This window comes from Mobula birostris, chromosome 1 (assembly GCF_030028105.1).
Source record: "Mobula birostris isolate sMobBir1 chromosome 1, sMobBir1.hap1, whole genome shotgun sequence".
Lineage (NCBI taxonomy): Eukaryota > Metazoa > Chordata > Chondrichthyes > Myliobatiformes > Myliobatidae > Mobula > Mobula birostris.
Window position 1 is genome coordinate 10,221,622 of NC_092370.1, and position 21,314 is coordinate 10,242,935.

At 42.0% G+C, this 21,314-nt stretch overlaps 1 protein-coding gene across 12 annotated transcripts in view; it reads left to right on the forward strand.

Moving 5' to 3' along the window:
• The window catches only part of sugct (succinyl-CoA:glutarate-CoA transferase), a 564,860-nt gene that overhangs the window by 215,251 nt on the left and 328,295 nt on the right, over positions 1–21,314 (forward strand). For 9 of the 12 annotated variants that reach the window (XR_011885312.1, XR_011885314.1, XM_072252169.1 and 6 more), the window contains exons 10-12: positions 8,309–8,380; positions 9,064–9,161; positions 17,084–17,186. Coding sequence is in view for 8 of the 12 variants with exons in the window: in XM_072252169.1 (XP_072108270.1) it covers positions 8,309–8,380; positions 9,064–9,161; positions 17,084–17,186 (273 nt within the window). In the remaining 4 variants the exon portion in view is untranslated. Of the gene's footprint in view, positions 1–8,308; positions 8,381–9,063; positions 9,162–9,672; positions 9,912–17,083; positions 17,187–21,314 lie in introns of those variants that run through there. The other 3 variants (XR_011885321.1, XM_072252203.1, XR_011885315.1) reach the window with 2 other exon arrangements.

Here is a 21,314-nt window from a genome sequence, read left to right on the forward strand (position 1 = left end):
TTGCGATGGAGACACAACATAAAGATTTTTACTCCCTTGGATGTAAGAAATAAAATCAATAAATATGTCACCATATACAACCTTTTGATTCATTTTCTTATGGGCACACGGACTTCAACTACTGCACAGAGTCTTGTCACCTTCAGAAGTTTTTGGATGACTCTGCCATAGTTGGATGCATCAGCAAGGGAGATGAGGCTGAGTACAGGTCTACGGTAGGAAATTTTGTCATATGGTGTGAGCAGAATTATCTGCAGCTTAATGTGAAAAAGACTAAGGAGCTGGTGGTAGACCTGAGGAGAGCTAAGGTACCGGTGACCCCTGTTTCCATCCAGGGGGTCAGTGCGGACATGGTGGAGGATTACAAATACCTGGGGATACGATTTCACAATAAACTGGACTGGTCAAAGAACACTGAGGCTGTCTACAAGAAGGGTCAGAGCCATCTCTATTTCCTGAGGAGACTGAGGTCCTTTAACATCTGCCGGACGATGCTGAGGATGTTCTACGAGTCTGTGGTGGCCAGTGCTATCATGTTTTCTGTTGTGTGCTGGGGCAGCAGGCTGAGGGTAGCAAACACCAACAGAATCAATAAACTCATCCATAAGGCCAGTGATGTTGTAGGGATGAAACTGGACTCTCTGACGGTGGTGTCTGAAAAGGGGATGCTGTCTAAGTTGCATACCATCTTGGACAATGTCTCCCATCCACTACATAATGTACTGGTTGGGCACAGGAGTTCATTCAGCCAGAGACTCATTCCACCGAGATGCAGCACAGAGCGTCATAGGAAGTCATTCCTGCCTGTGGCCATCAAACTTCACAACTCCTCCCTTGGAGGGTCAGACGCCCTGAGCCAATAGGCTGGTCCTGGACTTATTTCATAATTTACTGGCATAATTTACATAGTACTATTTAACTATTTATGATTCTATTACTATTTATTATTTATGGTGCAACTGTAACGAAAACCAATTTCCCCCAGGATCAATAAAGTATGACTATGACTATGACACTCAATAAGTTCATAAGAGAATAATAACTGGAACAGAATCAATGAAGGACCGTACCAACTTGGGCATTGAATTAGTGTACAAAAGACAACAGATTGTGCAAATACAAAAAGAAAGAAATAATAATAATAAATAAATAGCAATAAATATCAAGAACATGAGATGAAGAATCCTTGAAAGTGAGTCCATAAGTTGTGGGAACATTTCCATGATAGGGCAAGTGAAGTTGAGCGGAGTTATCCCCTTTGGTTCAAGACCCTGATGGTTGAGGGGTAATAGCTGTTCCTGAACCTGGTGGTGTGAATCCTGAATATCTTCCTCCTGATGGGAGGAGTGAGAAGACAGCATGCTCTGAGTGGTGGAGATCCTTGTTGTATTACTGTATGTCTCGCTGATCCTGTTTGATCTGTACCCTTAACCTTCGTCCAGGGCTGAATCCAAAGGTTCACTTATTGTCGAAGTTCGCATGTACAATACAACTCTGATATTTGTCTTCTCCAGATGTTCTGATTGCAGTATTTGTTAAATTTGTTGAATTTGGTTGAATTTATCAACCAAATTGATAATGAATACCAAATCTAAGCCAATTTCACTTTGCATGTTCAGATTCTAAGAATATTGATGTATCTGTCTCATTATTTATTTCAAATTACCTGAGGTATTTTTTCTGCCATTGGGTATTCCATTCAGGGTTTTTAACAAGTAAGTAATATAATATTAAAAAATTAAGATAAATATATTCCACATTTATTGAAAGGCATTTAATACCTAGTTTAATGTAGTCAAAAAACTATAGTTTTATTAGTTGAGTTTAATGAGATCACCAGGAAACACTTTGGAAACAATTCTTCAGATGAATGGACAAAGATTTCTGAATGCGTTAATGAGTGTAGTTCTGAGCATAATTGGAAGACTGGAAGTATTGTGTGGATAATGAAAAGAACTTCTATCATGAAAGAAAGCTTTACATTTGGAACAACACACATAAAGTGCTGGAGGAACTCAGTGGGTCAGGCAGCCTCTATGGAGGGGAATAAACAGTCGATGTTTCAGGCCATGACCCTTCATCAGGAAGCAGTGGCAAATGGAAACAGTGAAAGTTAATAATTATGCAGGATGAGAAAGATATAGATACTGGGTCAGAGTTAGAATTATTGATGCCAACAACTCCTTAGTTCTTCTGGAAAAAGATGTCAATTGATTCACTTTGGAAGGTCAAATTTGAAGACAGAATATAGGGTTCATGGCAAGATTCTTAGCAGTGTGGAGAAGTAGAGTGGTCTTGAGTTCCAGGTCTCACTCAAAGTTGTCATACAAGTTGATATAGAATTTAAATTTAAATTTGAATTTATTTACATCTTCCATCAATCCTGCAACGGGAGGGTGTAAAACTCTTTGCATTATAACTCTGTTGCATTGTACAGACATGTGAATTTGTAAGTCTAATAGCTTGCAGAAAGAACCTGCCCAGTAGCCTGTTGGTCCTGGCTTTCATGCTACAGTACCATTTGCCAGACGGAAGCATCTGAAACAGTTTATGGTTGGGGTGACTGGTGTCCCTGATGATGTTCCAGGCTTTCTTTATGCACCTGCTGCTATAAATGTCCTCAGTGGAGGGAAGTTCACATCCATAGATATCCTGGGCTGTCTGTACCACTCTCTGCAGTGCCCAGCGATCAAGGTTGGTGCAGTTTCCGTACCAGGCGGTGATACAACCAGTCAGGATGCTCTCAGTGGTGCCCCTGTAGAAGGCCTTGAGGATTTGGGGGCTCATGCCGAACTTCTTCAGTCGCCTGAAGTGGAAGAGAGGCTGTTGTACTTTTTTTTTTGCTGTTCATGCAGTTCAACAAGCCGGTCCTGATAAAGGGTGTTGGCCCAAAAGGTATTGCTGTGGATTTCCAATATCTGCAGAATCTCTAGTGTTTATTATTTTGTCTCCCTTACAATTCTGACGAACCTAAAACATTGACTCTGTTTCCTTCCCAAAGGAGTGGGAAGTATTTCCCACACCTGCAGAATCTCTAGCGATTATGCTTTCTCATATTTTCCAGCTTTGCTATTTTATTCCTCTTTTTTTCTTTGATTCAGACATCAGAATGGATAGCTAACCAAAAATAAATCTGAACTCAAAAGATTCTCTAGATCATGAGTTCCCAACATGGGGTCCATGGACCCCTTGGTTAATGGTAAGGCTCAATGGCAACCCTTGGTGTAGATGTTAGAAATCACCAAACACACACACACACACAGTGCCAGGAGAACTCAACAGGTCAGGCAGCATCTATAGAGGGGAATAAATAGTTGGTGTTTTGAGCTGAGCTGAGACGCTTCATCAGGACACCTGAACTTTTGAATGGCAGTGTAGTTGATAGAAAAGCAAGTTTAATTGTTGCTGTCCCATTTCAGGAAATAAATTTTCTTCATTTTAATCGTCACTTTGGTCACCTTTAAAATAAAGCTTTCTTTGCAATAATTGCAGAAACAATATTGAAGTATTATTGTAAACATGAGAAAATCTGCAGGTGCTGGAAATCCAGAGCAACTCTCACAAAATGCTGGAGGAACTCAGCGGGTCAGTCAACTGTGGGTAATTACTTACAGAATTATTGCCAGATTCAAATTCATTGATTTGTACATGGAAACCCTCAGCAAAATGCAGTGTTTGCATTAACAATCAGCACAACCTAAGGATATGCCAAGGGGCAGCTCACAAGTGTTGCCACACACTCCAGCGCCAACATAACATGCCCACAATGTTCAGAACAACACAAGCAACAACAGTGCCAGAACCACAGCCACTAAACAACAACAGCAAAACAATCCCCTTTCCTCCCTGCATCCTCCCGCACACATCCCCAGAGAGACAGCCACATTAATGGTCAGCAGATCCAAAAGACAAACAAGGGCAGAATTTCCATTAGATAACTTATTAATAGATTATGATTAACTTACAATAGGTGAGACATTGCTGATCTCTTCTTAAAATTTTATTTTTAAAATGTTGTCTGAACTTAGCAACTTGCCATTCCATTTTTCAGAGTATCTGCATTAATATTTCTTTCTTTCTGAGTAGTAAAGTATGTATTGAACCATGTGAATTCAGAGTACTTGTAGGATTTTAAAGGGTCACCTAAAGGTTAACAATTTATCACAGGCAAGGTTGGGTCCTAGCTTTGTGTGTAAAGGACCTTTGCATGCTAATTTGAAGTAATTTGAGCTGACAAAACAGAGCTTGTCAAAACAGGATCTCATTAAGTGTTGTTTTTGTGCATTTCCACTTGTACATGGTTGAATGAAGTTTGGTAGATGTACAGACTGTATAAAGTTAAGTAATTATGAATGAAGTCTCTATTGCTGATTCAACATTCTTGGGAAATGATCACCATCCAAAAGAGGAATTTGTGTTTGAGAGTGCGAATAAGACCAGGTCTGTGGGACTTGTATTCTGCATACAGCAGGGAAAGCCAGTTCTTTGCATCTTTTTGGAAGAATTGCTGGTAATCTTTTGTTGGTCAGCATAATTTGTAGTTGCACATTTTACTTATATAGCGAGGGAAATGATGTTCCCCCATGCACGAGAAGGTAACTGAAACAGAACTTTGAATGAATGCAGTTTCGAAACTGGAAACGATGAATTATTAGCATAGCCTTCAAATTACAGTTGGAAAATTTTGTGCGCAAGTTGGTAAAATGGTCTTGTAGAAATAAATATTACTTGTATTCTTTATCAATTGCTTTTTCCTTAAACTTAAACTTGCTTATACTCGAGAGCAGGAAGAGAAATAACAACCAAACTAGGACCTCATTGTATATCATAAACACATGAAATTATGTAGATACTGGAAACCCAGAGTAATACACACAAATCTGCTTTGAGAACTTGCCACAATGATGAATCAGAATCAGAAAAAAAATTAATTACACTGGCATATGTCGTTAAATTTGTTAACTTTGCGGCAGCAGTACAATACAATGCAATGCACGATAATATAGAGAAAAATGCAACTGTGAATTACAGTTAGTATACACACTAAATAGTTAAATTAAATACGAAATGCAAAAAAATAGGACATTTAAAGAAAGTAATGAGGTAATGTTCATGTATTTAATGTTCACTCAGAAATTGGATGGCAGAAAGGAAGAAGCTGTTCCTGAATTGTTGAGTCTATGCCTTCAGGCTTCAGGCTTTTGTAGCTCCTTCCTCATAGTAGCAATGAGAAGAGGGCATGTCCTGGGTGGGGCAGGTCCTCGATGATGGATGCTGCCTCTCTGAGGTACCACTTCTTGAAGATGACCTGGATACTATGGAGGCATAAGACATTGGTGAGGCCTAATTTGGTGTACTGTGTGCAATTTTTTCACCTACCTACGGAAAAGATGTAATAAGATTGAAAGAGTACAGAGAAAATTTACAAGGATGTTGCCGGGTCTGTAGGACCTCAGTTATAAGGAAAGATTGAATAGGTCAGGGCTTTATTCCTTAGAACGTAAAAGATTGAGAGGAGATTTGATTGAGATGTACACAATTATGAGGGGTATAGATAGGATAAATGCAGGCAGGCTTTTTCCTCTAAGGTTGGGTGGGATTACAATTAGAGATCTTAGGTTAAGGGTGAAAAGTTTAAGGGGAACATGAGGAGAATCTTCTTCACTCAGAGGGTTGTGAGAGTGTGGAAGGAGCTGCCAGCATAAGTGGTGCATGTGAGCTTGATTTCCACGTTACAGTGGTTTGGGTAGATACATGGATGGTAGGGTATGGAGGACTATGGTCCTGGTGCAGGTCGATGGGAGTAGGCAATTTAATTGGTTTTGGTAAGGGTTAGAAGGGTTGAAGGACCTGTACTTTTATGTAACTTATGATGGCCTCATTGTGGCAAATTCTACTGTCACGATGTGGGCACTCTCAGGTTGGAGGAGAAATACTTCATATTCCATCTGGGTAGCTTCCAAGCTGACGGCACGAACATTAATTCTTTAACTTCCAGTGTGTTTGAGTGTTGTAGTAACGCTGAGTATAAAAATATATTTTAAGGAATGTGCCCACCATTGGTTATTGGTAATTGAGTAGTGGAGTTGTGGTGCACGCAGGAATGTTTGGGAATGATTGGGATTTTGGAATTTGTCAGTAGCTGGGATTTTTTACTATTTGCATTGACATGGGCTGTGTATTTGTGCCTGGTCTTACTTATGAATTAAAGGATTCAAAGTACATGTATTATCCAAGTATGCATGCAGTATACAACCCTGAGATTCGCCTTCCTCAAAGACAGTCACAAAACAAGAAAATTATACAACCCATTCAAAGGAAAACATTGCCCCCCCCACAAGATGCACAAAAATTTGCGCAGGCGGTAACAAGAACATTTACCCCCCCCATGTGCAAAAAGCAAATCATGCAAACAGCAACAAGAAAGAACGAGTGAAAACACAGAATTTAAAACTCAAAATCAAAGAGTCCATATACAGTTCAGCTTACTTTTCCTTATCTGCAGGCCACCCTGATTCAAAGTTACCCAAAAATAGCAACAGAATATAGAGTGACCAGGATCTACAGCCCCAAACACAAACTACAGACCATCTTCCAACAGTATTGAGGGTGGGGGGGGGAGGGGGGGCAGGAGAGGGGGAGAGAGAGAGAGGGGGGAGAGAGAGAGAGAGAGAGATCAAATGCAGGAACCTACCACCTACCCTTGGGAGCAGTGAGTGAGAAGGGGAGAGAGAGAATCACACGCTGACACCTTCCTCTGACAACAGTGAGTGAGAGGCTGGTAGACAGCACTGAACATTCAATCGCCTTCCACACCCACTTGCCACATCTATAAGCTTCTCGATCTCAAGGCCATTTATTAGGAAGGGAACGATGAAAAATAGCAGATAAGGTGTTGACCACAGCTAATACTTGTGATGGATTTCCAGAACAACCTGATAGATATAGAAGTTTATGGTATACACGGTACATTTTGGTTCACCCAGTTTATATCATCCACCAAATACACTAACCCTCCATTTACCCCATTTTTTCCCAAATTTTACGTATATTCTCATCTACTCTCCCTAGATTCAACCACTCACCTACACACCGGAGACCATAAGACATAGGAGCAGAATTAGGCAATTTGGCCCATCCAATCTGCTCCACCATTCAATCACTGCTGATCCTTTTTTTCCCTTTTCCTGGCCTTCTCCCCCTAACTTTTGTCCAATGAAGAACTGATCAAGCTCTGCCTTAAAAACACCCAACGACCTGGCCTCCACAGCTGCCTCTGCTAACACATTCCACAAATTCACCACCTTCTGGCTAAAGTAATTTTTCCGCATCTCTGTTTTAAATGGACGCCCCTCTATCCTGAGGCTGTGCCCTCTTGTTTTAGACTCTCCCACCATGGGAAACAGTCTTTCCACATCTACCCTTTCTAGGCCTTTCAACATTCAAAAGGTTTCAATGAGATCCCCCCCTCATCCTTCTAAATTCCAGCAAATACAAACGCAGAGCTATCAAATGTTCCTCGTATGGTAACCCTTTCATTCCCGGAATCATCTTTGTGAAGCTCCTCTGAACATTCTTCAATGCCAGCACATCTTTTTTTAGAAGAGGAGCCCAAAACTGTTCACAGTGCTCAAGATGAGGCCTCACCAATACCTTATTAAGCCTCAGCATCTCATCCCTGCTCTTGAATTCTAGATATCTTACGGTGGCCGGTTATTCTACCAATATGCACGTCTATAGGATAGCAGATGAAACCAGACAATTTTACTTATTTTATTTAGGGATCCATCAGCATAACAGGCTTTTCTGGCCCAACAAGACCGCACCACCAATTACACCCATGAGGGATACAGATGGGGTAAATGCATGCAGGCTTTTTCCAGTGAGGTTGCGTGAGCGGGACTGGAACTTGGAGGTTATGGGTTAAGGGTGAAAGGTGAAATATTTTAGGAGAACCTCAAAGGGTGGTAAGAGTGTGCTGGCGAGAGCCAGCGGAAGTGGTGGATGTGAGTTCATTTTCAACATTTAAGTGTACGTAGATGGGAGGGTTATGGAGGGCTATGTTCCAGGTGTGGGTTGATGGGACTAGGCAGAATAGCAGTTTGGCACAGACTAGATGGGCTGAAGAGCCTGTTTCTGTGCTGTGGAGTTCCATGACTCTATGAATGAAAGTCATGAGCAACGGGCTCTGGAACACACTGGCACTTGTTTCTCACACTGCAAGTTTGATGGGTTATTGAATTCCTAGACTTTAATGAGGAGATCGTAATTGTCTTGCTTTTATTGTGATTTTACCTGTATTTTGCAGGCATTTAAGACAAAGGACGGATACCTTGTGGTTGGAACTGGAAATGATCAGCAGTTTGCAATTGTTTGTAAGGTAAAGTGTTTTCTTTCAAGTTGCTTGGTGCTTAATTGGGAAGAAGCTTCATTTGTGAGAACTTGGTCAAGAGTCACTGCAGGAACAATCAAAGACCATAGGACACAGGAGCAGATCTTGGCCATTCACCCTTCTTCACTCAGAGGGCAGTGTGAGCATGGTTGAGCTGCTAGCGTAAGTGATGGATGTGGGTTTGATCATAGCAAATAAAACAAAAATAATACTGAGCACATGAGTTGTAGAGCTCTTGAAAGTGAGTCTGTAAAGTTGAGGTGAATGAAGTTATCTACTTTGGTTCAAGAGTTTAAAAGGTAATAACTGTTCCTGAACCTGGTGGCGTTGGACCTGAGGCTCCTGTACCTCCTGCACAGTGGCAGCAGTGAGAAGAGGCATGGCCTGGATGGTGGATGTCCTTGATTATGAATCAGTGGGAATTGAAACCCAATCGCTGACCACTGGTGCTATAAAGCATTGTGCTAACCAGTACACTACCCTACCGCAATTCTACATGACCCTGCCTTTCTTATATCAAAGTGATTCATGAAAGGTTTTTCAGTTCGTCAAAACAACTTAAGTGGTATTTGGTCTTCGTTGTGCAGTCAGAATTCAAAATGTAGTAGTTAAATTTAAGAAGATAACAATGAATTTCATGCATATTGTAGTTAATCATTAATGTTTTCTAGATCTTATCATTACCTGCTTTAAGTGAAGAACCCAGGTACAAGACAAACAAGCTTCGAGTTCAGAACAGAGGAGAACTAATTGATGTTCTGAGTGCAAGGTTAGTCCTAAGCTTGGACAGTCATTGTGGTCAATAGTGCACATTTTAAGGAAGTAGCTATTCAAGTTTGGAGGATTCTGCATCATTGAGAGCTGACTTTGGGATTGATTGTGAGCATAAGAATTCATGGTGCTTTTAAGAGCCTAAGATGTTGTACGACACTAAATGCACTATATTGATGAAACATGCTGAAATTTGGAAGAATGAATACGTGACCTGTTGAGACGTATTACAGAATTGCATAATGTATTACAAGCATACAAGACATTACAGAACTTAACACATCTGGTAAGATGATGGCATGCTTAGTCGCAGCGGCCTCTCCAGGTCCAACAAATAGTGCAAGTGCTTGTCTTAAACATTTTTCATGTGATTGCAAGACCCTATTGGATACTGGTACTACAGAACACTGTAAGTCATTGGTTCTGTGGTGAGACAGATGGCGGGGAAGCTGAGTGGCCTTGGTTGTTGCGCAGACCACGCCCTCATGTCGCATTCTCGTCTGTTACAGCCACCCAGATGAGGAGGTGCTTGGGGCAGTGCAGAAGAGAACAGTGGCGCACAGGGCATGCTAATATCTGTGCTGGGTTGGGGCCTGACCCCTTCAGGCTAATCGTTGGGAGAGCTCTCTATATTCACTCCTGGAAGACAAGCTGGAATTCCTTTAGCTGTGGCTGAGCCAGGAGAGATGAGAAACTGCTACACGCATGTTCTTGCAGAAAACTGGCTTCAGGACAACATACCCTGTTGGTTTGTATCTTAAGCCCCTGCCACTCAGAGATTTGTGCTAATATTATTTTGTGACTATATGTGCTGTTTGTGACTGTAGATCTATATTTTGCACTATAGTCCCAAAGAAACAATGCTGCGTTTAGCTGTACACAGGTGTATGGTTCGGTGATAATTCAACTTGAACTTAACAGGTTAGATGCTCAGCAGAACTATGGTACATACTGTCAGAATAACATATCATCTGGTTCCTTAAGGTTGTTATAGCCAGGGGTGGTTATGGGGATAAGCACCCACTTTTTATTAAATGCTCCCAATGGCATGCACCTCAAATAGCCTCTGACAACCAAGTCCAGGACTTTGCGTGTGGCAACTAAGCCCGGCAGAATTGTTTCTACTGACAGGCGAGTTAGTGGATTCTTAAAACCAGTCACTTCGGGCAGATGGGCCCCTTCAGCTATGGGTTGGCAGCTCATCTAGGGGAAGGAAAACTCTGATCTCAAACCTCCACTGCTTTGCATCTATACCCACTCATGGGGGAAGCTTTGGGAGTAAATCCCAAGGAAAAATCAGAAGCTGGAATCTCTTAGGCAGTCCTACGTTGATTTCAATTCTGACTGGCAACCCCTGTGATGCTGTAGGTGCCAAACTATATAGGTCCCTGACGTTCCTTTAGGCTCATTAGCTGTGTGGAGAGGGAGAGCCTGCTACACAGGCGATAGCTTGCTCTCCACATCATACTACCCAGGCTTGCGTATAATGTAGAGAGCTGGGACACAATATCCAAGGTCGACCTCGATCCAGCGGAGGGCCTCAAACGAATCATCCATTTAAGGAAGAGTTGATGAGCAGTGTGTTCTCCCAGAGGATCGTGAACCTTTGAAATTCTTAAACCCGGAGAACAATTGAGTCATTAAATATATAAAGGCTGAAACAGACTGCCTATTGTTTCATAGAAGAATGTTGTTGTGAGATGTTACAGTAGATTAGGGCGTAGAATTGTTATGTTTCTTGTAGTTTATCTTTCCTATATTTGCTTTTACTCTTATATAATCACCTTTCTATGTGCAGTTGATCAGTAAATTTTCCAGTAATTGTAGTATAGCTGATTCTGTATTTTTCTGTACTTCACTCATCCCCTTCTCCCCCTCTGCCAGTTTCACCTATCACCTCCCCCATTTTCTTACACTGACTTCTCTTTCTTTCCGGTCCTGATGAAGCTTCTTGGCCCGAAACATCGACTGTTTGCTCTTTTCCATTGATGCTGCCTGGCCTGCATTTTGTGTGTGTTGCTTTGGATTTCCAGCATCTGTAGATTTTCTTGTGTTTGTATCACTGGTCATTGTTCTCTTTTCAGTCAGTGCTAGTATTTGTAGAGGACGACCCCACTACTTCCTCATTCTCTGCTCTGCTGTTCTTTTTTGTTCTGGTAACACTAAATAAAACAACAAGCAACAAGCAAAAGCCTTATGTCTCATTCTTGACTTCCTAACCTCTGGATCACAAAAACATCAGGATCCAAAAGTGAACAGGCAGGACAGTGGAGTTGAGGCAAAGCTCTGATCAGCTGTGAACTCATTGAATGCTGGATAAGGCTATCTTGAGACCAGAGGACACAGAGGGGCATGGAGGGGCATTCATTTAGAATGGAGATGAGGAGGAATTTCTTTAGCAAGAGGGTAGTGAATTTGTGGAATTCATTGCCACAGGTGGCTGTGGAGGCCAAGTCATTGGATATATTTAAGGTAGAGGTTGATAGATTTTTGATTAGTCAGGGCATGAAGAGACATGGGAAGAAATTTTGAAAGGGATAGATAAAATAGAAATAGAGAAGTTGTTTCCATTAGTAGGTGAGACTAGAACTAGGGGACATTGCCTCAAGATTCAGAGGAGAAGATTTAGGATGGAGATGAGGAGAAACTGTTTTTCCCAGAGAGTGATGAATCTGTGGAATTCTCTGCCCAGGGAAGCAGTTGAGGCTTCTTCACGAAATATATTTAAAATACAGTTAGATTTTTACATAGTGGGGGAATTAGGGGTTATGGGGAAAAGGCAGGTAGATGGAGCTGAGTTTACAGACAGATCAGCCATGATCTTATTGAATGACAGGGCAGGCTCGATGGGCTGGATGGCTTGCTCCTGCTCCTGTTTCTTATCTTCTTATGTAAATCAGGAGATTGGGGCTGAGGGGGACAATGGATCAGCCATGATGAAATGGCAGAGCAGGTTCAGTGGCCAAATGGCCTAATTCTGCTCCTGTATCTTACAGTCTTATGGTCAGTACTTGTGTTCTTATGTCTCCAACTGCAACCTGAAGTTGAATTTGCCTGACTACACTGGGCATGAATCAAGAGTTTTGTGACAGTCAGATTTACCAGTTCAATACTCAATGTACCAGTGCTATGCTTGTCACTCATTCTGCACTAAAATAAGAGCATTTAATGGCATAATGATGGCCATTTGGTTATACAAGATAATAGTTTTATTGAGTACAACAACCTAAGTTCAAAGTTCAAAGTACATTTGTTATCAAAATACCATATGTTTGCAAGGATGTTGCCTGGATTGGAGAGTATGCCTTACGAGAATAGGTTGAGTGAACTTGGCCTTTTCTCCTTGGAGCGACGGAGGATGAGAGGTGACCTGATAGAGGTGTATAAGATAATGAGAGGCATTGATCGTATGGATAGTGAGAGACTTTTTCCCAGGGCTGAAATGGCTTAGCACGAGAGGACATAGTTCTAAGGTGCTTAGAAGTAGGTACAGAGGAGATGTCAGGGGTAAGTTTTTACGCAGAGAGTGGTGAGTGCATGGAATGGGCTGCCGGCGGCAGTGGTGGAGACGGAAATGATAGAGTCTTTTAAGAGACTCCTGAATAGGAACATGGAGCTTAGAAAAATATAGGGCTATGGGTAAGCCTCGTTAGTTCTACGGTAAGGACATGTTCGGCACAGCTTTGTGGGCTGAAGGGGCTGTATTGTGCTGTTTTCTATGTTTATATACAACTCTGAAGTTTAATTTTTTTTGTGGCATACTCAATAAATCCAATAACCATAATAATAAATAATCAATGAAAGACAGCATAATCTCAATGTACACACAGAGTGCAAAAGGCAACAAACTCTTCCAATACAAAAAGAGAGAAATAATAATAAATAAATATTGAGAACATATTGAGATGGTTGAGGGGTAATAACTGTTGAGAACATATTGAGATGGTTGAGGGGTAATAACTGTTCCTGAAAGACTTGAAATCATAGAAAGACTTAGTTTGACTGGATATGGAGAGGATGTTTCTTATAATTCAAGTTCAGTTTTATTGACATCTGACTGTACATAATATAAAACCAAATGAAACAACGTTCCTCTGGACCACATTACACCCACAATACATATATCACACACAGCACATAAAACAAAATATTACCACAAATAAGTTAATAAAATATAATTCAAAATGCATGTGAAGTGTGCATGCAGCACAGATAAACAGTAAATAGCGTGCTGTCTTAGTGACGATATCTTAATGGTGACAGGGTATTAGTCTCACAGCCTGAGGGAAGAAGATGTTATCCAGTCCGACAGTCCTAATCCTGATGCTCCTGTAGTTCCTTCCTGATGGTAGTGGGTCAGAGAGATTGTGGGATGAGTGGTAGGGATCTTCAACAATCCTTTGGGCCCTTCATATACAATGCTCCAGGTAAATATCACAAGCAGTGGAGTGGGAGACCCCGGTGATCCTCTCCATGGTTTTTACAATCCTCTGAAGGATCTTGTGGTCTGATGTCCTGCAGTTTCCATCCCACACAATGATGCAGCCAGACACTTGATGGTGCTCCTACAGAAAGTTGTTAGAATGGGCCGGGGAGTTAGGCACACCTCAAACTCAGAAAGTGTAGATGTTGCTGTACCTTCTTGATGAGAGAAGAGGTGTTGTGGGTCCAAGTTAGATCGTCCGTTATGTGCACATCAAGGAACTTTGTGCTCTTCACTCTCTCCATGATAAAACCATTGATGTGCAAAGGAGGGTGGTCCACAATTATCTCTTTTGTCTTGTCCACGTTAAGACTCTTGTTGTAGTTCTGAAACCATTTGACCGGCCTCCTCTGGACCTCCTCTCTGTATGCCAACTTCTCATTGTTGCCGATGAGGCCAACCAATGATGTAGCGTCAGTGAACTTGATGATGTGGTTTGAGCTGGAGCTGGCAGTACAGACGTGAGTCAGCAGCATGAGTGCTCAGCGTGATGGAGCTTCAGATGTTGCTTCTAACTCAGATTAACTGGGCTCTTTCCATGGCGAAGTCCACGATCCAGTTATAGAGAGGGGTACTGAGCCCAAACAGGGTTCGGATTACCCACCAGCCTGTGAGGGATGACCATGTTAAACATCGAGCTGAAGTCGACAAATAGTATCCTGGCCTCTGAGACATTGTTTTCCAAGTGGGACAGGACAGAGTGGAGGGTCGAGGCTGTGGCATCATCAGTGGATCAGTTTGAGCGGTAGGCGAACTGGAAAGGGTCTGATATAGCTGGAAGGTGGGATCTTATCCAACCCATGACCCCAGCTGTTCAAAGCACTTCATGGTTGAAGTCGGTGCCGCTGGGTAGCAATCATTCAAGCCAGTTACTATTATTCTCCTGGACACTGGAATGATAGTGGCTACCTTCAAGCCTGTGGGGACCGTGGACAGTTCCCGAGATGAAAAAGAGATGTTAAGACCTCTGTTAGCTGGACTACACAGTCTCTCAGCACCAGATATGTTGTTTGGACCTGCAGTTTTGTGTGGGTTTATTCTGGCTGTAGTGCGGGAATCTAGGGCTAGAAGGTACAACATCTGAATACAAGGACATCACTTCAGAATAGATGGGAAATTTCTTTAGCTAGTGTGTGACAAATCTGTGGAATTCATTGCCACAAGTGGCTGTGGAGGCCAAATCATTGGGTATATTTAAAGTGGAGGTTGATAAGCTCTTGAATAGTAAAGGCATCAAAAATTGCATGGAGAAGGTAGGAGAATGTGGTTGAAAGGGAAAATAAGTCAGCCATGTTGGAATAGTGGAGTAGACTCAATGGGCTGAATGGTGTAATTCTGCTCCTACGTCAAATGGTCCTAGGGTAATGGAGAAACTGAAGGAAATTCACATTAGGCAGAAAATGGTGTTGGATAGACTGATGGGACTGAAGGCTGATAAATCCCCAGGGCCTGATGGTCTGCATCCCAGGGTACTTAAGGAGGTGGCTCTAGAAATCGTGGACACATTGGTAATCATTTTCCAATATTCTATAGATTCAGGATCAGTTCCTGTGGATTGGAGGGTAGCTAATGTTATCCCACTTTTTAAGAAAGGAGGGAGAGAGAAAACAGGGAATTATAGACCAGTTAGCCTGACATCAGTGGTGGGGAAGATGCTGGAGTCAATTATAAAAGATGAAATACCAGCACATTTGGGTAGCAGTAATAGGATCGGTCCGAGTCAGCATGGATTTAGGAAGGGGAAATCATGCTTGACGAGTCTTCTGGAATTTTTTTGAGGATGTACCTATGAAAATGGACAAGGGAGAGCCAGTGGATGGACTTTCAGAAAGCCTTTGATAAGGTCCCACATAGGAGATTAGTGGGCAAAATTGGAGCACGTGGTATTGGGGGTAGGATACTGACATGGATAGAAAATTGGTAGGCAGACAGGAAACAAAGAGTAGGGATTAACGGTCCCTTTCAGAATGGCAGGTAGTGACTAGTGGGGTACCGTAAGGCTCGGTGCTGGGACCGCAGCTGTTTACAGTATACATTAATAATTTAGATGAAGGGTTTAAAAGTAACATTAGCAAATTTGCAGATGACACAAAGCTGGGTGTCAGTGTGAAATGTGAGGAGGATGTTACGAGAATGCAGGGTGACTTGGACAGGTTGGGTGAGTGGGCAGATGCATGGCAGATGCAGTTTAATGTGGATAAATGAGAGGTTATGCACTCTGGTGGCAAGAAGAGGAAGGCAGATTACTATCTGAATGGTGTCAAGTTAGGAAAAGGAGAAGTACAACAAGATCTAGGTGTCCTTGTTCATCAGTCACTGAAAGTAAACATGCAGGTACAGCAGGCAGTGAAGAAAGCTAATGGCATGCTGGCCTTCATAACAAGGGGAATTGAGTATAGGAGCAAAGAGGTCCTTCTGCAGTTGTACAGGGCCCTGGGAGACCACACCTGGAGTATTGTGTGCAGTTTTGGTCTCCAAATTTGAGGAAAGATATTCTAGCTATTAAGGGAGTGCAGTGTAGGTTCACGAGGTTAATTCCGGGGATGGCGGGACTGTCATATGTTGAAAGATTGGAGCGCCTGGGCTTGTACACACTGGAGTTTAGAAGGATGAGAGGGGATCTGATTGAAACATATAAGATTATTAAGGGATTGGACACACTAGAGGGAGGAAACATGCTCCTGATGTTGGGGGAGTCCAGAACCAGAGGCCACAGTTTAAGAATAAGGGGTAGGCCATTTAGAACAGTGTTGAGGAAAAACTCTTTCACCCAGAGAGTTGTGGATCTGTGGAATGCTGTGCCTCAGAAGGCAGTGGAAGCTAATCCTCTGGATGCTTTCAAGAAAGAGTTAGATAGAGTTCTTAAAGATAGTGGAGTCAAGGGATATGGGGAGAAAGCAGGAATGGGGTACTGATTGTGGATGATCAGCCATGATCACAGTGAATGGCGGTGCTAGCTCGAAGGGCCGAATAGCCTTCTTCTGCATCTATTGTGTGTTGTCTCATGGTCTTAGATTATAGCAATATACAGCAGAGATGTCCTATGATTTATGGCTTTCCAAACTTCTGTTCGTAGTCATTTCAATATAAAATGTAATTTTCCTAACATATGTACTATGACCAGAGATAAAGACCAAAAAGCAAAATGAAATGCAGCTTAAAAAATTTTCAAGTATTTGTGAAAAATGGAAATAAACAGATGTATAAAAATATTAAAGGTCCTGCTGACAATATATTTTTGCTTGCTTTGATTGTTTTCAAATCAGGAAACATCTTATCTGGAGAATGTCTCCCACACCCTCAGGACAAGTGTCTAGTTCTGCAAGTTATTGTGTATTTTTATTTTTTTGCTGGCTACTGCAAATTAAGTCATCTACTGCTGTTCAAATCCAAAATCAGTACATCATGTATAAACCACAAAACTCTTTTATGACTAGATTCTCAGAGAAGACAACACAAGAGTGGTTGCAACTGTTTGAAGGTAGTGGGATACCATATGGTCCAATAAACAGCATTCAGGAAGCATTATCCGAACCTCAGGTCAGTTCATTGTCTTACATACCAAATGGGAAATTGAATGAAAATCATCTTCATCAAGATGGACGCTTTGTGTTAATGTATGTCTTTGGTTAATAATTAATTTTCTAATTGGAAAGAACCGACAGCAGTTCCAACTATCTTCTGAAGAGTGTCCTCATCCATATAAAACTGGTCTCATAAAACATTGGTGAGATCCGTTGCAAATTGGCGGACCGATTCATCACGCACCCCTGCTCCATCCGCCAAAAGTGGAACTTCCCCGTGGGCAAACATTTTAATTCCGATTCCCATTCCCCTCCTACATGTTGGTCCATGGCCTTCTCTAGTGCCACAAAGAGGCTACCCTCAGGGTGGGGGAGCAGTACCTTGTATTCCATCTGGGTAGCCTCTAACCCAATGACATGAATATCAATTGATTTTTCCTTACAGTAAAAATTTGTTTTTCTCCCCTCCCCACTTCTTGTGTTCCCCACTCTGGCCTCTTGCCTCTTCTCACCTGCCTATCACCTCCCCCTGGGTTCCCTCCTCTTCCCCTTTTTCCCATGGTTCACTCTCCTCTCCTGTCAGTTTCCTTTCTCTCCAGCCCTTTAGCTTTCTCCCCTACCTAACTTCACCTATCACCTTCCCCCTCCCCCCCCCGACCTTTTTATTGGGACAGAATACCTCTTTTACCTGTATTTTGAACTCCAAACAGTCCTTCCAGGTGAGACAACACTTCATCTGCGAATCTGCAGGTGTCATCTATTGTGTCGGGTGCTCCCGGTGCAGTCTACTCTACGTTGGTGAGACCCATCCAAAATTGGGGGACCATTTCGTTGAACACCTCCGCACCATCTGCCACAAGTGGAACTTCCTGGTCATCAAACATTTAATTTCAATTTCTATTCCAATGTGTCAATCCATGGCCTCCTCTTAGGCCAAGATGAGGCCACCCTCAGGGTAGAGGAGTAACACCTTGTATTCCATATAGGTAGCCTCGAAGCTAATGTATGAATATCAATTTCTCCTTCTGATGAACCAAATTCCACCCCCTTCTCTATTCTCCACTCTGACGTTTTACTTCTCACCTGCCTATTACACCCCACCGTGCTCCCTCCTCTTTCCCTTTCTCCTATTGTCTACTCTCCTACCCTATCAGATTCTTTCTTCTCCAGCCCTTGACCTTTCCCACCTACCTGGTGTCGCCTATCATCTTACAACTTGCCTCTTTCCTCCCCCCCCCCCACCATTTAATACAGGCATCTCCCCCCTTTCCTCTCAATTCTGAAAAGCGGTCTCTTTCTGAAATGTCGACTGTTTACTCTTTACCATTGATACTACCTGGCTTGCTGAGTTATTCATATCCCCTTCCTGCTCACCCACCTTCCCCCTCACATGGTTTCATCTGCCAACTTGTACTCCTTCTTCCCCCTACCTTTCCAGTTCTGATGAAGGGTCTCAGCCTGAAAGTCGACTGTTTATTCCCTTCCCCTGATTTACTGAGTTCCTTCAGCATTTTGTGTGTTTTGCATTATGTTGTGTTTTTGTGTCTGTAAAAATATTGTGAACCTGTAAAACCTTGCTCACTATCATCATCGGGTGCCATGCCCAGCTTGAGCTTTGACTGCCATGGCCCACACACTCCTGTTTTGGGTCAAGTGGATCAATTCATTGGTATTTATTTCCAGTTCTCTGGCTTATCTGTCTCCATCATCATTTGTCTTTGTCTTCCTCTTGCTTTCTTCCCTTCCGTCTTTCCCATAATTACCGTGCATTCTAACTCCTCTTTCCTAATCACATGTCCAATGAAGTTACGTTGCCTTTTCATGATCTCATACATTATTTCTCATTTTGTGTTTACTCTGTTCATGACATCCTTGTTAGATATTCATTTCGTCCATGATATTCTTTGCATCCTTGGCAAAAACCACATCTCTGCTGCTACAACTCGTTTCCTCATGTTTCTAGATATTGTCCCACATTCTGAGCCATAAAACATAACTGGATAAACGTAACATTTCAGTGCTCTGAGGTGGGTTGTCATGCCTAGTTTAGTATTAGTCAGTATACTCTTCATTCCTGTAAAGGTGCCTTTTGCCATCCCTATTCTTCTTCTGATGACCATGTCACACCTGCCATCTGATGTCACCCAGCTTCCTAAGTAGCAAAAGTTCTGTACTTGTTTTATGTCTTCCCCATTTATTCTCAGCCTGTAGATAGGATTCTCCTTCCTTTTGGTTATCACCATACATCCTGTCTTTTTGCAATTGATAGATAGACCCATTTTTGCTCACTATATGTGCTGATTTCACCAAATTAGACTTTTAATTCATGTTACATTACAGTGTGAGATTATTCTTCAAGTACTTTTGTACTCTTAAATCTGTGCCTATGGTTTAACTGATGAATCATTTAAATAAAACCAACGTCTTATTTAAAAAATGAACCAGAACTATGTAACTTCCCCACAGAGATAGGCAAATAATGTGGCACATCTACTCTGGTTTCCAGCTGAGCTGCTTTTCGTTGTGTTGTGGGATATTTTATGACCCTATGTCATCCTTGAACATGGCAGTTTCTAGCCAGTTCAGCGGATATGTAAAGAGGCAACAGTATTGCTGTGGGTCTGGAGACACACATAGACCAGACTGGGGAGGACAGCAGATTTCCTTCCCTCAAGGACATCAGTGTACCAGATGGATTTTACAAGGGCTTTGTGGTTTCACGATCAACATTAATGGTGATATATTATATTCAGATGTATGGAAGTAACTGAATTGTAAGCTGCCCTTGTAAGATTTGAACTTGTGACTCGGGTTTACTAGACTCGTAACATAAACATTGTGCTACATACACACAATATAATTACTAGCTTTTCTCTGCTGAGGTTGCTCAAAGTAATCTGCAGTTTTTCTGAATATTAAGATTGCAACAATTGACTGTTGCTTTATTTTTTATATACTGATGGATGTATGTGAAGTATTATACAGTTCCTTTGGAAAGGAGATGACCTAACTTGGTTTTTATGGTTATTGAAGTGAAATTATTATCCAAGTACGTATATGTCACTATACACTACCTGGAGATTCATTTTCTTGTGGGCATACTCAGTAAATCCAATAACCATAATAGAATCAATGGAAGACAGACAAACAGTGTGCAAAAGACACAAACTATGAAAATACAAAAAGGAAGGAAACAATAATAATAAATAAGAATAAATATTGAGATCATGAGATGAAGAGCCCTTGAAAGAGCCCTTGTGGGAACAGTCCTGTGATGGGACAAATGAAGTTCAGGTTCCAGAGCCTGATGGTTGAGGGATAACAACTGTTTGTGAACTTGGTGGTGAATCCTGCGAATCTGGTACCTTCTTTCTGATGGCAGCAGTGAGAAGAGACCATGACTCTTTTTTAGATATTGGTGGTGGGGGTCCTTGATGATGGCTGTTGCTTTTCTGTGACAATGTTCTGTGTAGATGTGCTCAATGATAGGGAGGACTTTACCTGTGAGGGACTGAACTATATCCACTACTTTTGTAAGTTTTTCCATTCAAGGGTATTGGTGTTTCCATACCAGGCTGCGATGCAACCTGTCAATATGCACTATGCACTCCACTACACATTTATTGAAGCTTTTCAAAGTTTTAGATGTCATGTCAAATCTTCGCAGTCCTCTAGGGAAGTAAAGGTGCTGCCATGCTTTCTTCGTAATTGCACTTGTGTGCTGGGTCCAGGACAGATCCTCAAAGTAATAACACTGTGGAGTTTAAAGTTGCTGACCCTCTGATCCTCCAATGAAGATTGGCCATGGACCTCCGGTTTCCTTCTCCTGAAGTCAATAACTGGCTCCTTGGTCTTGCTGACATTGAATGAGAGGTTGTTGTTGTGGCACCACTCAGCCAGATTTTCAACCTCCCTCCCATATGCTGATTTGTCACCATTTTTGATTCAGCCTACGACGCATTTGGTGGCCTGTGAGAAGAGAGATGACCTGGATGGCAGGAGTCCCTGACAATGGAAGGTTATGCAAGGAACTGCCCAAAACTAGGCAATGTGGTGAAGGGTTATATTCACTGTCTTATATGATGTGACACTTTAGACTCCAGAGATTCTGCAAATGCTGGAAATCTTGAACATCATCATCATT